Source organism: Python bivittatus, unplaced genomic scaffold, assembly GCF_059951505.1.
Source record: "Python bivittatus isolate LINGU-HERP-01145 unplaced genomic scaffold, Pbiv_v1 ctg000080_np1212, whole genome shotgun sequence".
Classification (NCBI taxonomy): domain Eukaryota; kingdom Metazoa; phylum Chordata; class Lepidosauria; order Squamata; family Pythonidae; genus Python; species Python bivittatus.
The window spans coordinates 73,074,967-73,092,573 of NW_028277035.1; the positions used below are offsets into that span (position 1 = coordinate 73,074,967).

The 17,607-nt window shown below is 36.0% G+C and overlaps 1 protein-coding gene across 1 annotated transcript in view; it reads right to left on the minus strand.

Annotated features, from left to right (window-relative positions):
* Window positions 1-6,297: 6,297 nt before the first annotated feature.
* Window positions 6,298-17,607, minus strand: part of CHL1 (cell adhesion molecule L1 like) — a 93,526-nt gene continuing 82,216 nt past the window's right edge. The window contains exons 23-26 of the mRNA XM_007427096.4: window positions 15,474-15,632; window positions 13,368-13,499; window positions 10,106-10,178; window positions 6,298-7,623 (exon numbers count right to left, since the gene is read on the minus strand). Coding sequence (XP_007427158.1) covers window positions 7,407-7,623; window positions 10,106-10,178; window positions 13,368-13,499; window positions 15,474-15,632 — 581 coding nt within the window. The 3' untranslated portion in view covers window positions 6,298-7,406. The remainder of the gene's footprint in view (window positions 7,624-10,105; window positions 10,179-13,367; window positions 13,500-15,473; window positions 15,633-17,607) is intronic.

Consider the following 17,607-nt stretch of genomic DNA (forward strand, 5'->3'; position numbering starts at 1 on the left):
CTTGAGTCCTCCCTGAAAGTTTAGTACCTTTCCAAGGTGCATTTGTATTTGCACCAAACAGTTGGAGACATGTTTGCTTTAGAAAGGTAAGAAAGTTATTGGGAGATCAGTCTAATACAGTGTTTCTCAACCTTGGCAACTTTAAGATGTGTAGAGTTCAACTCTAAGCTTGGCAGCTGGGGAATTCTGAGAGCTGGTCCAGACATGTTAAGGTTGCCAAGATTGAGAAACACTGGCCTCATATAAAGGATTGGCTAACTTTGATGAATAGGCTCTTAATATGAACAAAAAGAATCCTGTGGAGAAAAAGGTGACTGAGGGAAAGTGCCAACCATTTCTTTTAAACTGAATATAGATGATCTCTTGTTTTTCTATCCAGTGTGAACATTCCACCTACTTTTTATCCATCCGGCTGCTGAATTTACAAATACCTATTCCCTGTAATTGTGTCCATTTTCATTGGCCACATGCATTCAAACTAATTCTGCCCTGCCTACACAGATGAAGATTATTTTTCACTGACTTTATTAAGGATATCAAAATACCTTGGCAGCTTTATGAGGTGCAAGATCAGGATTAGATCAGGATAAGAAACTTCCTGAGCATGTTTTCTTTTAAAAAGTACTGTAAATTCTAGACATAGTGGTTAACTATTGTGAGGCCAGTGTTTACCTCAGGAGATAGAGCATCCTACAAAATCTACATAGACACTCTTTATCATAGATTGGATTGTGAGGTGCAGTTGAGTCATAGTAAGCAGAGAGTGCTGTCTCTCTCTCTTCCTCTCTGTCTCATGATTTGTCTGGTAAAAGGAAACAAGAATATTCTTTCATTTTAATTTAGGCTTTTGAAGATTACATCAAGTCAAACTTTTATTAGCAAAGTTGAAATTCATGTAGAATGAAAATATTTTTAAAAAAACCATACATATACATAGGCATGATACAAACAGCAACTACAGTACAAACACATTTTTCTAAGCCTTAAGAAATTTTCATGGACATTCATTTCAAAAAGGAATAGCCAGAACCTAGTACTCATGTCCCCCCCCCACTTTTTCCCCCCACAAAGTAACATTAAAAAAAAAATGCTTTGGCTCTGACCAATTCTGTGCAAAAGCTAAAATTTATGTAAGATTACAGAGATGAATACTTGATAGGTTATGAATGATGCTAACATGTAAACAAGCTATTTAAGACTTGGAAAGGCAGATTAACAGGACAGTGGTATGCGTGCTTAAAAAGGAGTAAGTCCCACATGTTCAATAAAGTTTAGTAGGACTGATTATTTTAAGATTAAATATTTAATTTGGGGGGAGGGGAGGATTAAATATTCTGACTGGCAAACACTGGCTTTTCTGCTAAATCAGTAGAAACTTTATCAGCACAAGAATAATGATTTCCCCTGTATTATATATCTTATTCTTGTCTGATAAGGAAAAAAATAAGTATTTTTGGAAATGAGTTCTAAAACAGCCTCAAAATTTTCTCTTTTTTTCTAAGTTTCTATATTCTGGTTTTCTTCAGATGAGTTAGGACTATATCTTCCAGAATTCTTAGCTGGCATGGACAAATAAGTTGGTTAGAAGTTCTGGGAATTTGTAGTCTTGATATACAGTGATACCTCAGGTCACGAACGCTTCTGTTCACGACTAATTCGGGTCATGAACAGCTCTGTTCGCAAAATTTTGCTTCTGTTTGCGAACACCGGATCGGGTGACGAACAGGATCCGCGGCCATTTTCCCTCCCATGACATGTGGTTGTGGCTTCCTGTAGGGAGGGGGACTCTCCCTCCAAGCAATAACCGCCTCCCCACCCGCCTTCCTGTCCTCCACGCCAGAAGTTGCGTCGAGCAAGGTTAGCATTCTCTCTCTTCGTACTGTACTTTGTGTCATATTTTTGTGGTTTAAAAAAAAAACAAACATATGGTTCAGAACGGATTAACCATAATTACATTGAACCTTTTGGGAAAATTTGATTCGGGTCGCAACCAAAATTGGTTGGCGACCAAATTCGGAGGGGTCAGAACGGATGAACCGTATTTACATTGAACCTTATGGGAAAATTTGATTTGGGTTGCGATCAATTCGGGTCGCAACCAGAGTCGCAGAACGAATTAAGTTCGTGACCCAAGGTACCACTGTACTTGGATGGCTCCAGGTTTGGAAAGGCTATTCTGAATCATTTCCCACCCTGTAATTTAGTGGAAGGGATCAAGAATCTCATTCCCAATTGTTTAAACTCAATTAAGTGTGCATATTACTTTTCACATAGAGTATACAACATTTGAAACATATTATTCAAATGTATTAGTAATACAACAAAAGAAATTGTGGTTTAAATTCTCACTATGCAGAAGCTAAACATTATTCCTATCTAAAACCATAGCTGTGGTCAAGCATATCATGCCCCAAATTGAAAAAGGATGGGGAGGGGAGGAGGAGATGGCCGAGCTCTGAACACCTGCTATTCCTTGCAGAGAATGGACTGAAATGGTTTGCAACACTATTCACAGGGGTTTTTCCCTAAATGAGACCCTGATTAATCTGGTGTATTATGTAAATTTGGCAACTTCACTCACAAATCTATATTAGGCTAGACTAACAAATCAATTTCAGTGCAAATAGCAGAAATAGAATGTGCAGTCGGTTGTTCTCTCCTTCACGTACTGAACAGGTCATTGAATGAGGAGCAGAGGATCCAATGGCATGAGTGAGAAATATCACAAGGGACTGATAGAAGGCGCTGAGGGGTTATTACTATTGCTACTACTTCATCACCATGGATTCATAAAGCTTTATAGAAGGCGGAAGTGTCCAGGGTGGGCCATGGCCTCCTTTGTCATTTGGGGATAAAGTAGAAGGCTCTCCCCCACCCACTTTGCCCACAGTTTGGCTACTGTCTTACCATTATATTCTCCTTCATTATGCAACCACACTAAGCCAAAGTTCACCACTAGATGAGTCATCATTATTAGCAGCATACTCTTGGCTCACCGAGACACTTTGACAAATCACTCCTCCTTTTTCTCCCTGTCTTTCAACCAGTTCCTAGATCTGTCACTGTAACTTTTAAATAATTTCCTCTGTCTATCTTCCATCTGTCTACTGGGAAGTAATCAAAATTATATGCAATAGGATTTCCTCCCAGGTGCAGAGTTGAAGCCATAGAACTGACTCATTAGAACTTTTGGTGGTACCTTACACATACTTCCTACAGCCTTTCAAATGGTTCTCTTTAATCATTTACAGGATCAGAGATCAGTGCAAAGTAAATTGTTGATGGACAGAGGCAGAAGCTGCTAGTCATAATTTCTGTTATGCTAGGAATTGGTTCAGCATGACTGTGTACAGTACCAACAATCATTGCTTGCTGATTTTGGCTGTAAACTGAATATAACTGGATTTACCTTGACATTTTTTAAAATAGATCCACATTGGGAGGTACTGCAAGAAATCATCTGAACTGAAGAAAGTAAAATGTATGTTGAAATTCCTAGTAGAGAATTTATCACCTCAGTTTATAAAGTGGCAAATATTATTAGATTTTTATTGCTCCACATCTCCACATTGACAGAAAGCCTTGGCATCCTCCCCCATTTTTATGATAATATTGCTGTCATCTAAAATTCATATTAATGGAAAAACAGAGCATCTCTGCTAAAATCAAAGCACATATCCTGGTGTGAGCAATTAAGTTTATAGTATAAACTTTTTTTTTTTTAACCTCTCTCTCCAAAGAACAATGTAACTAATTACTTCTGCAGGAATGTGCAGATATTCCATGTTGGAAACTATCAATTCAAAGATGATGTTTCTTTTGGGATAAAACCATTAATATCTCAGGAACAGATATTTAAGAATCCAATGCAGATTTTAAACTCTGGATTGTACTTTTTAATGCATTTTTTAAAGCTGGGAAATGTCACATTAAACTCGGTGTCTTCTGAAGAAGAAATTGACATAGGTAAAAGAATTTTAATGAGAAATAAAGCAGAATACTGTAGAAAGCTTTCTAGGCTTATAGATACTGCCATTTTTCAGGTGTTGATTGTCACAGTGTCCTCAGTGGTCTTCGTTCTTAGTGTAGCTGTCTATTTTCTAACTCTCTGTGTGTATGTGCATATATATTTCAACATGGTTTCTTAAGAAGAGCAGTTTTTTTTCATAAATCCTTCATGCTGCTTCTGAGGCTAATGGTTAAACTAGTTGGTTTTCACAGTCCATTGGAATAATATCTCTTCTGACTATGAAATTTTAAACTTCTATTATTCATGTATCTCTGAGTTAGACAAATAGCCCATTTTCACATGATATAAAAAAATCCAAGGTAGCCACAACACTTCTGTTGTGGTACAAAATGTCATGTTTATTCTTCCTCACAATTCAAAAGAAATTCTATATATAGAAAATTGCTTGCCTGCAGAGGTAGCAGGAACAGAAATCTGTCCCTGATGACTAGTTCACTACATACAGAGAATTGTTCATCCCCCTTCCTTTATTTTCAGTTCATGCAGAAACAGTTTCATTATGTGATGATGTGGATTTCTTACCCTGGACTTTGCAAAAGGAATGGAGAGATGTTGTGTTTCTAAGAAGAAGAATCTGGTCAACTTTGTCAAACAAATCTCCACATAAAGAAAGGAATTATTTTAAAAGGAGATTGTCCTACTAGCAAATTGTGTCACTGCCTCTCCTGGTTCAATTATATGCACAAAATGTGTAAAGAAAGAAATGTTAAGAAGGGCTCTTCAGATAAGATGTTCTTATCTGAGTACATCTACACCTCTTCAGCCATGTCACTGCTATTTGTTAAGTTGCTCTCATTCTCTTGGCCCAATCTGCACCACTGTTGTCACCTAAATGGCAAGAAAAGTGGATGCCCATTTCCACCCCTTGCTATTTTGACCCTTTTGTATGGAAATGCCATGAAGCGGGGAAAAACAGCAGTGCAAAAATATTGCAGGGTGGTGCTCAAGTTTGTCAGTCTCCAGTGGCAGCTCTGAATCAAAGGAGAGTTGATCTTTTTCTTTTTTCTTTCTTTTTTTTTAATATAGGTAGGGAAATTATATTTCAAATATAGTTCAAGCTGAATACTGAGGGGAAAATGTGGCCTGCATGTGGCCCCTTGCCCTTCCCCCCCCCCCCGAGAGCTGAGACTGTGCCATCAAAATTTAGAGGCAAATGGCTGATGATTTTAATGAGGCTTGGGGAGATTGAAAGTGAGAACAGGACTGCCTTGTCTCCCAGAACCACTTTATAACCCACTACTACCAATGCTCCAAATAGAATAAAACAAGTTATACATGTCAAGTTTTCAGCTGAAAACCTTTAACACCACATGTCCACTTGAGTCGCGCCATCTTCCCTAGCAGCTATTGGTATGGACTAAGAGCTTAAATTATCATTTTAAACAGTGCTGAGCTCAAATGCTCTAATAAATAATCAGGGCTGTGATGTACAGACAATGGTTACTTTCTATATAACATGTCCTTTGAAATTACCAAAATATTAAGTCCTAGCCAAAATGAATGAACCTGAGGTCAAGATCAATGCTTAGTCAACTGCATCCTAGTTATCGGGGGGGGGGGGGGGAGAGAGGAACTTTTAATGTAAATAATAACTGCATGCACCAAATTTAACAAAATGGGCATGTATAAGCCTACCAAGATATAAAAGAGGACTGAGTAGCAAGCTAACAATACATTATAACAAAATGGGGAAGTATATTATCCCAAGATAGTTTTGCATACAATAGTATCTATATTGTTATAATTCATATGCCTTCCTTTCTGTAACATTCACCAGACAAGTTTAAATTTTGGGTAGCAACTGTATTATATATCCAAAGATATAACACTACAGGGACTGAAAAAGCATATATAGAAGACCTTTTCAATAATCACATTTGCTTTGATTTAACAAGTGAGACTAAAATAAATTTTATAATATTCATAGTTGGGGATTTAGAAGATTTTGTTTTATGCAATAGAAGAAAATTCTGTGTCAACAGAAATATTTCCCAATACATTTTGCTTGGAAAAATGAATTGTATCCATATAAATGTGACTTCCTGGGAAGAATTAAATTGCCACTGAGTTCCATAATTACAGGCTACCATTGTTTCTTGTTGGCAAAATAAAATTAGCATGACTTCCCGTGAATGTATCAATATAAACTTAATATATACAAACATTCAGAAAAGATATGTGGGCATTCAGATACGAAGTGGTGAAAAATCCTATTTCCTTTAAAAGCCAGCCCTTTCCTGACCCCCCCCCCCCTGCACTGAGTAGAACTCCATGATTTTGAAACAGCCATATACTTTCTATAACCAGAAGAAAGTACTGAATCTGCTTGCATAAAGAAAGGGTGCCAGCTAGTGGGCAAAACATAAAAGATCAGCAAGCCATACTATATTTGAAGGCCTTGCCATCTGTACAGAATACAAATTCTCTTATCAGTGGCACATTTTCTTTAGAATATGAAATAAGACATACCATGGAATGCATTCTTTACACTAATATCACTAGGTAATATTTTTTGTTGCTGCTATATCTGCCTGGAGATCCCTGTAACACCGAGAATATGACTTTACTAAGAAATGAGGTTTGAAACATACACAGAAAGCAGAAATGTGTAAGAAAGTGGAAGTTCTAACCTAAGGCCCATTACTATTAATTACAACATAACAAGTATGCGTATAGAATGTCGTACATGCAGTAGAATATATCACACCATCAGTTATTCCCAACAGAAAGATGACGTACTATGATTGGTTACTAAGAGCACCAGCAAACATGACCATCGGCAGACCTGATGTATTGGCGTAGCGCTGTATCCTTGCGCAACACGAAACTGACCAAGGAAAAGGATACAGTAGAGACATATGGAACTACTTCGCTTCTGAAGCTTTCCAGCACCATTGCCCAGCACAGTGTCAGTCATGCCAGCTTAACCTTCTCTCTGTATTATTTGGTTGTAACTTTCTATAGCCTGTCAGACCCAAACCAGAGATACAAATATAGCAGTCACCCATTTAACATCAATGGTTTGACTGCTGTTCCAGCTAGAGATGTCTATAAAACTGGGCTGTAAGAGACCTGGAGGATATTAGATCCCGATATACGTATATAACACTGAAGAAGGTGTGGTTTGGGTCAGACTAAATGACACATGTATTATCAAACCTTAGTTCAGAGTCATTTTTTAATGAATGGAAAATGTCAGTGTCTTGAAAAGGGAGTAAGTTTCAAAAAATCAGCTTTTTAAGTCATCTGCCTGTTTCTGTGCATGCTGCATGTCCAGGTCTTTAACTTTTCTGCAGCCTATTTCTGCCTTGTATGATATTTGCTGAGAAGTAAAGATAAATACAGTGATTTGAAATGAATAATTCATGCTAATATTTTATGCATGGAGAGGAAAGGTTGCTGTAGAACTCCCAATGCTTTCAACCGAAGCTTTTTCTTTACATCCAGCATAAGCGCCAATAAATGAACCATCTTCATTGAACATCCTGTGGTCCCCGTCTCCATAATCCACTAAGCTATCAGCACTTTCTGCACCTTTAATGTCCATGTTAAGAGACCGCAAGCTTCCTTTGAGTGGCTTTTCATCACTGTCACTGAAAAAAGAAAAGACACTCGTGAGAAGCAGAAATGCACATTTTATCACACAGGGAAAATTAGGAAAAGAGCCATTGGAAATTCTATTTAGGGAGGGGAAAGTACTCCTACAGTGGATAATATATAATATTCCAAAATATTTGATTCAAGGCCAACTACCACCTTGGAGTGGGAGGCTCAGAAGCTTCAGTGACTCTGACTGCAATGCTGACAGGAGCAAAACCTCCTAGTAGGATCAGTAAGGCTGCCAGTAGGGTTGAAAGTAGAGAAGCAAAAGTAGCAGTGAAACACTCCAGAAAAATATTTTTAAATAGGGTAAATGGTTTACTAAATGGCAAATGCAGTTCAATTTGTACATACTGTATAAAGCAATGCATACTGGGACAAAATCCCTAATTTCACATGTACAGTGATAGGGTTTCAGGGGTCTATAACTTGGTTCAGCTGGCTCAGCTCTGCTCTCTTTTTTCGGAAAGCCTTGAAAACCCAGCTGTTTTCTCAGGTATGGGGCCCAGGAGAGTAACTGAGCTCACACTGTTGGTGAATGGTGGTTTTGTGTTTGTTGGCTGAGGGGGCACATAATCAAGGCCTATACAATCATACATCATATGGAGAAAGGGACAGAGACATGTTTTTCTCCCTATTTCAAAGCTCTGAGACCAGGATCACCCAATGAAGCTGACTAGAAAAAGATTTAGATCAGACAAAAGACGGTACTCCTTCATATAGCGCATAATTGAAGTGTAGAATCCATTCAGACATGGTAATAGCCACTAACCTGGATGGGTCTAAAAGAGGATTGACTAAATTATGGAGGACAGATCTATAAAGAGTTTAATGTTACTTTTGGGTAGGGGCGGAAACAGCAATGGGAAAGAGGAGACTTGATATCTTTCGTGTACAAAATATACATTTCCATTTGTTTGCTTCAGTTCTGAAACGAATCACATGGTGCAAATGACAGACTTGATGGTAAAGAGCTGGTAATTCTTTTCCATACCTGAAAACATCAATTGGAAGCAAGTATACTATAGTCTACCGGCAAATGTTATAGCAAAAGCTTGCGTTATGCTAATTCCATTTATTGGAGGAACTTCTACAGATTAGTAGGGATCAGGAGTGAGAGAGAAATTCATTCAGTTGGATTTCAGGGTACACTTACAAATTCAATCTCTGATATAAATTAATTCACACTTCTCTGTGTGTGGAATGTGTTAAGGAAACAGTGCACAAAAATATGCACATGGATGAAATTATTGTACAAAAGGACAGGTATGAGAATAGGAATAACTTGAAACTTCTAATCTCCAAAGAGAAACGGTTCTTTTTTTAAAGCCAATTTGGACTTTCTTTCTTTTTTTTTTCCTTTTCAGAGGATTTTTACAGGTGGGAACGGGAATGAAAGGCTTCTAGGAAGCAATCTCCAAATTTTGAAAAATGGCTCCAAGTGAACTTGAAACAGGCAAGTTCGGGCCACTTTAGGGGGTTATTAGGGTTTTTTGGGGGAAATGGGAAACGTCTACCACCAGATATCTTACACATGCAAAGACCCAAAATGCCCCCCCCCCCAAGTCATTTCCTCCCTGTTCAGTAATGTCACCTTGGTACTCCATAGCAAAACACTGCCCACCTCTACTGTAAGAGAAAAGGGGGGGGGGAGACAAAAGAAAAGAAAAATGCATATGCATTGTGTATAAATCTTTTTTTTTTTAATGTAATGGAAACAAGAAAGAATGAAAGTAGGCTGGCAAAATGAAAACTGAAATTGCAAAGGGCCAAGCCATATAATGCTAGTCACAATCAGACTAAATAGGAAGGATTTAAGTAGGATATTATACATGGAACAAAATCCAGAGAAAGAAGGTAATACTAGCATTGGAAAGATATTTCACCTAGGGAAGAAATGCATCTTCTAGGTGGCTTGCTTACCTTTCTAATTATCTGTCCTTTTAGAAAGCATTGCTATTAAAACTGACCAACGAACCAGGAAGATCCTTGAGGAATATGGTGAAACTCTTTGAAAGTGTTTTGCTTATAACATATTTCCAGTCAAACAATAGCATAACAAATTTCAAATCTGGAGTACAGTGGTTATATAGTTCTGTGCGGATTATTTCTTCATTTTCAGAAAAAAATAATACCTGTATCTGTGTGGGCTCCATTACACTCCAGAACAGATCAGCAATTTGACTGCTTAATGAAATAACTGCCCCAAATGCCCTAAGAATCTATTTTTATTTGACCAAAATCTCTACAAATATATTTAGAAAACCATCCACAAGAAACTAATAAAAATGGAATTCATTCCACAAAGAATTTATTTATAACTGAAGCGTTCCATATACATTTCGTATCATTCCCATGAAATTTCATTTGGCAATGGAAAAGTATTATTGTTTGCAACATTCTTATTAGAAGATCTTACAAGTAGTAGTTCATTATTAACTCACAACATTTCAAAGAAGAATATGTCTCACTAACCTATATTCACCAAAGATTTCATCTTTTATGGACTGGCCTTCAGGATCTGGATGTAAATCTTCTTTTTCTTTTACTGCACACACATTAAAAAAGTCATTTATTCAGTTATGTTTTAGGCATTTGCTTTCATTTAACAGGAATAAAAGCATTCCACTTAACACTGGCAATAAGATAGTTATCTTATTGTATCACCATTCTTTAAAGCTGCTTTACTAAGGCTGTGCTGAATTATTCACAATAATATCATTCAATCAGCTGTTGTTAACACCTGTAATTTACTTACAACTGATTAATTTAGTTTAGATGAAGCTAAATCACTAGGCTCTACAATCCCAGTCTCCTAAAGACCACTTACTATGTAAGTTTTGGGAGCAAACTAGTCAATGTGATTTGCTGCTCTTTGTTACAACTGTCTTATTTGTGGCCAAAACTATAGGATGAGTTCTTAGGCACAGTCCTCTCTTGAAAGAGAAGCATTTTTAATTTTGGCCTAAAAGTGAAAGCCTATTGTCACTGTCATGGCCTTTCACTATTATGTCCAGGCTTCTCCCTCAGGGAGTACTTTTGTCCTTCCAGAACTTCTTTCCTTCCCCTTTTAAAGGCATTGTACACAATCTTCTCAGAATAATACAGTGCACGGTTAAAGAAACATATAACAAATATAACATCAGCATGTGTGTATGTATGTATGAATCATGCCTTCTAAAATAAGAATAAAAACAGCAATATAAAACTTTCAATTAATTCCTTTTTGAGAAACTCTCTCTCTCTCTTGAACTACTCTATACTTGCTTGAAACTATTTTCAGCTCTTTCAACTTTTCCTTGTAAGTTTTAATTAACTAATTAAGTACTAGGCCCAGTGATCTTAAATAAAGGCTAGACCTCTATAGAAAGCCAAAATTAAGGATGAAATAAGTTTTTTTAAAAAAATCTTATTTCTATTGCTCCTGATGGAATCATCTTTAGATTGGATAGTAGCTGGTCTAAAATCTGTCCCAGCTGAGAGGATAATAAGTGAATGGGATGGCTTAGTGTTCTTTGGATCTGAAGGGTCTTCTCAGCTATCTTTGCTAACCTCCACCCTTAGAGGCTTTATGGGTCACATTTTTGGCCTTGAAGCTATCGATCATGCAGTCTGTGAGCCTGTGGGAAGGACTAATTATCTTGAGCCATGATATAGGAGACATAACATTGAAAAAAAACAGACAGTAAAACAAGATGGCTGGAAGTGCTATAAATCCATGCCATAGTCAATCATAGAAAATCAAACACAATTACAACTGGGAGATATATATATAAAGAAAAAATCGATCAAAGCCTACTTTTATCTATATACATACATACATACATACATACATACATACATACACACATACCACACCCACCCACCCACATATACATACATACATATATACACATATATGTATATATGTATATATAAATAAATAAAAATTCAGGGTTGTTGTATAATGTATTTCACATGTATCTAGAAAATACATGTGAAATATTACGTTACATGGAATAGGATCCTGTAAGTAAAATAAAGGTAGACTTTGATCCATTTTTTTCTTTTTAAAAGGACCCCAAGCAATAAAAAGTAACCATCTAAAAGGAGTCAACATCTTTTTTTAATATATTGATTGTTAAAGTATTGACATACCAAGAATATTTTAAAAAGCAAATATTGGAATGCAAGGAAAGTAGGGAAAAAAAAGGGGGGGGGACAAGATAATCCAAAAAGAGAGACTAGTATGTTTAAATAATAATAAAAAAAGAAAACTATCATGAAAAAAGAAAAAGTGGATTACATCCTTCCCTTCCATTTGCATCCTGTACCACATGCCCTAGTTTAAGTATCTGAACTTTACATCCAACATTAGTGACCGTTGTTAGTTTTTGCTCTGTAAGGGAGCCATTCTTGCTTGAAATTGGTTAAACTTCTATTATGGATATAGACTGTCGATTTTACATTGCAGCATATTCTCCCATTTTACTCTCCCAATCTGGTATCACAGACAAGATATCTCTTTTCTAATATTGTGCTAAGTTTATTCTTGTTGTGGTCATTATGTATCTTGGTACATTATAATATTTTTTCATTTATGTTTTCTGGGCTTATGCCTAGCAGATACATCTGTAGTTTCAGTTCAGGTTTTATTTTTAAAAGTTTTTGGATTTTTTTTTTTTAATGCATTTCTTTCCAATTCTTTTGAGCGATTTTTGCATGACCTCCACAAATGTTCCTTCTTTGTTATGATATTTCCAACGTTTGTTGTTCTACACTTTATCTATCTTGGTGATCGTAGACAGAGTTATATACCATCTGTTGTACATTTTATACCAGATTTCCCTGGAAAAGAATCAATATCATGTGGGATGGATAAAGCATGTAACCTCAAGTTAAAATGATAGAGAAAATGACAGCTTTCTTGACAGGATCTTTATTTTCAAAACCAGAAGTTCTAACTATGCCGTGTACATTATCTGTATCTGAACAGCTTTTTTGTTTGTTTTAGGTTATTTATTTGTTTATTTATCCAATTTATATGGCTGTCCATCTCACAAAAACATGACTCTGGGTGGTGTACAAGACTAAAAACAATTAATATATAGAATTATTTTTATTTATTGTTTGTTTGTTCATTAAATTTGTATGCTGCCCATGTCCCCCAGAGGGTGACTCTGGGTGGCTTATTATACTTTAAAAAATACAAGGCTAAGAAAGAACAGCAGGTGTTAATAACAATGGAGGCACCTCAGTATCTCACTGGGGTAACGCTATACTCAAAGATACCAGAATGAAGACAGAGACATCACTTTACTGGCTATTAAGGCAAGTAGACGTGTAGCTGACATCACCAAATAGAAACCTCTGAATGGTGTGTATGTGTTTGTGGAGACTTTTCAACTTTTTTCAAGTTGGCTCTGTTTCAGGTAGGGTCTGCTTCTCTTTCAGCTGATCCCAACTTAAAGCAGAATTGGCAGTCTTGTCCCTTCCATGCTGCCTCCCTGCATCTTCCCCATGGAAAGAAGCTCTTTACTTTCATAAAGGATAAGAAGAGGTAACTTCCAGAAGTTCCCTAAGGTCTCTTATTAGCTGTTGGTAACATGCAGAGGACCATTTCTTGCTGGGGATCATGAGGATTATGTGGCTTTCTCACCCCAAGAAGGCTTAAAAACTCTAGCTTTGGAGTGAGCCAGGAAAGGCTTGCACGTCATTATGAAAGTATACTCATATTGGAGAGCGTGTTTTTCCTTACCTGAATATTTTCCTCCTCTGTTCCTTTTAACAAAGCAGATAGTAAGCAACAGTAAGGTAAGCAAAGCGATGGCACCCATCAGTCCAATAAACCAACCTTGTGTAGAGATTCTTTCATAAACTCCAATGTGAGCTTTGAACAGAAAAGTACATACAGTGGTATAAGAAAAAAACAAAAGATAGCATTTTAGAACTGATGATTGTGGATTGAGCAACTGAGATTGTAAACTTTTGCACATGCTCCTGTTTTATGTCTCTGTAAGCACATGTGGGAGCTTTGTGCTCTTACAGAGCATAAACCAGCACTCTGCCTCAGGCAGAACTGGGGATCAATATTTAAATTAGATGAAAGTGTGCAAGACACATTATTGATATTTGAAACACATATCTCATTACAGATTTTGATTTAACAAACAGGAATAGAGTACTTAAGTCAGCTTTTCATGCAAAAGTAGGAAAGAGCGAGTTACAAAGTGTATAGAAAAGATGCAAATGCATAGCTAACTGGATTTAATATGCAAGAAGAGAAGAATCTACTCTTCTGGGACTGGCAAGGCAATTAAAATCTAGGCCAAAAAAAAAAAAAAAAAACAACCCCTGAACAAAACTGGCCTTTCTGAACTACTTTCTCATTAGTCTTGGAAGCCAAGTCAATGTATGCCTCTGAATTTTAAATCTAGATTATATTCATTCTAGAACCAAAACGGAGAGATGTTTCAGTATCCGGCTTACCTACGGTGGCTCATGTTCTGCAGGAAATTGTGCGTTAGAACAGTTCCCTACAGGAGCTACCAGGGCAGGGAAAGTGGGGAATTCTGAAGAGAAGTGTGCCAATGTCCTAATCAGAAATCAACAGAATAATCCCAGAAATAGAAGACACCATTTATAGAAAGTATGTGTCTAGGATAAAGAAGTGCCCAAGCACAAAGCGAAATGAGCAGATTTGTGACCTGCATCTTCCACTGATGTTGTATAATGCTTCAAGCCTAGGCTTTCCAGATGCCTGACCTCAGCTGCCCTTTCAAAGAAGAATTTGTGAACGAAAGAATGAAGACCCATTCACAAATCTGATTGATGCATTCTCTGATGTCCACTTCTTGCTCCAGAATTGTATTGGGAGAAATATTTTCCCTCTTTATCTTGTTAGATACCCTCTCTCAATCTCAATCCTCTCAATCCTCTCTCAATCTCTTACCTATCTATCTAGATAAACTATCTTCTGCAATGCCATTATTTCTGTGCTGTAGCAATAGCTGGAGATTCAGTCAAGGAGGGTAACCCCCCCACCTCCATTTTCTGTACTACCATATCTACGTCTACAGTGACAGAATTTTATTTATTTATGTATTTATTGTAGACATTTATATAGCCGCCCCTCTCGTACCAAATTCTGGGCGGCTCACAATTCTCTCCTGACATTTTAACCTCTCACAAAATTTTGGATAATACCACTTGCCTATCTGACCCACATCTTTTCCACAAAGAAAAGATATGAGAACAGGAACTGAGAACACATGCGTCTCTGCAACATATATTGGCACAATGGTTTTCCGTTTGCAACAGTAAAACACTGGAATGCCTTTGTGTCAACTTACCTAAGAGCAAAAATCTAGATAGACTTCAGATGACAGGAAAGTATACAGAAACTATGTAACTCTTTGCTGCCATCCAGTGGTTCTGTTAAGTTTTGCCAGACATGGTAGCTCTAATTACTGTTATTTTCTTTGCATAGATGGATTTGGGGTTAGTAACAGGAAGTTTGCTATTAAAGGTAAACCAGAAAAACAAGCAATGTGGTGGGATGGGACTGATTACATTCACACCAGCATTTATTGCAAAGATAATTTGCAAGTCTCAGTTTAACATTCAAAAGGATTAAGAGAAGACTACCAGGCCAGGCAGAACTCCTCAAAATTGTGGTGCTTGAGGATTATGAACTGGGAAACTGTTTTTTTTTTCTCCCCTACTGTATAATTGGGTGCATTAGGTTCTGAATATATAATTGTATAATGTTACAATTGTATGATGTATAATGTTAACATGCAGTTGCTAAAGTTTTGTTTTTGTGAAAATCACCGTCCTCTCAGAGGCCTTAAGAATTTCTCACCTCTCCCCCTGGTCTCAATTACATCTGCAGAAATGCTATTATTATCAACCCAATTCTTAGTCATTAGTCGAATTGTGTTTGCAGTTCCAGGATCAAGTGCCTCAAGAGGCTGAATCTTTGGGGTGGGATTTACTTCAGAAATCTTCCCGACAGCGTTACCTATGGAATGCACAGAGTCAAGTCAATTATGTGAATTGGGTTAGGGCCTGAGAATATAAAATTACAGAATCAGTACCAATATTAATATGTCAAGCATTTATCCTCAGAGAATATTGCAAGTATTACCAGGGATCATTTAGGGAAATTATTCTATGACATATTAATGTTCATATAGTATATGTTCTAAATTATATTTAATGGATGTTACATACTTGAGCAGGTTTATATGTAGCTTATTTTATTGATTAAATTTTCATAAGAGCTATTCATTTAAATTACTGGATAATTTAGCCTAGTTTCTAAGAATTCAGGGAAAGAACCCTAAATTTAATAACAAATTCATTGATTCATTCCACATATTTAAATATCCATATAAAGTGTATGTTCATATAAATAAATGGAAATGTAGTAATACACAGCATTTCTATAAAACACATTTAAATCTATATTTGTTAATAAATGCTAGAATATACATTTTTAAATTAAAAACTCAACTTCTAAATTGTTGCAACTTCATTGCTGAAAAAAAAAATCAAATTATTTATATAGAATCATTTATATACCAAATGATTTATATAGATTTGGTATATCTGATTTACCAAAATCAAAGATATAATTGAATATTAACAAATCTTTTTAGATGAAAGAGACCAAATTTACCTTAATTATATTAATATGATATTGCTTTAGGGAAATAGTAATTAATACAATTGACTAATTGATTTAAACACGGCAAATGAAATGTGAGAATTAAAAGGTTATAAGATTTGGTTCATCTTAGTAAACTGAATTAAAATTCTCTATTAAAATAAGTACACAAATAACGAGTCAGAAATCCCCTTGGAATTATCACTGAGGAAAAGCAAGTCTCTTCTGGGGCTCTTAAGACTAATATAAGCTTTCATAGCAGAGGTCTCAGGACTACATTTCAGCCTCAGGCATGGCCCAGAGCCCCTCTAAAAGTTGCCACCAAATTGTCCTATTAATGTGGAGGAAAAGGAAAATGTATGAGAAATTTTATTTAAATTAATTTAATATAAATTAGATTCAAATGTAATGTAAATTAAATCAAATTCAGCTTTTCTCTTGCCCTTGCCTACTTCTTTGCCCTGAGTACATCTACTGCAGTCTGGTCCTGATCCACCATTCAAAGGCAGAATGCAGTCATCAGTCCAAAGAGTATTGGGAATTTTGGATTTATGCCATAAGAAATGTGTTAATTTTTAAAGTATCATAAGGCACTTTCTGGTTTCTGCTCTAACACAGTAGTTGTCACTCACTAAATAATTATTTTATTTCTGTTTCATGAATAAAATATAAAGTGAGTATGTAATTTTATTCTTGAGATGTTGATGCTTTTAATTTATTTTGTACAATATTGGGACATCATAATTCTTTAAGATGAAACAAAAAAATTGAGTTGAATGTTTAAATCCTAGATATGAAATCTGTACATTATTTTATAACTCTTTAATCTTCTCTTAAATAATATTTTATAAATATTTTCTAAGTATTCTTTTAAAATAATAACTTGTTTTGCTTTGTTTGCTCAGTGTATCTAGTATTACAACCTAAAGTGCAGTGTGTCTAATATAAGATTCTGCATAGTTATTAGTTCACAGATATAGTGGAGCTTGCAAACACTTAAGATAATTTGCATGTCTGATGCAGAAGCAATGATTATTAGTTCTGGAATAAGAAAGCAAGCAAATAGCAGCTTCGAGAGATTAACACTCAGAAGATAACTGAAAGGAAAAAAAGAGAAAAGATTAAAAATGGTTGGATATAGACCAAAACAGCAGAATATGACAAGATTTCTCCAAAACAACTATTCATCAATTACAATCAGTACTTTAATTATTATAGTGCCAGAGAGAGTTAAAGGGAATAAGTTGATTGGTGCATTAAACTAACATTTGATGAGAAGGGTTTAACGTAATTAAAACTATCTGGCAGAGTTGATGTTGCTAAATTA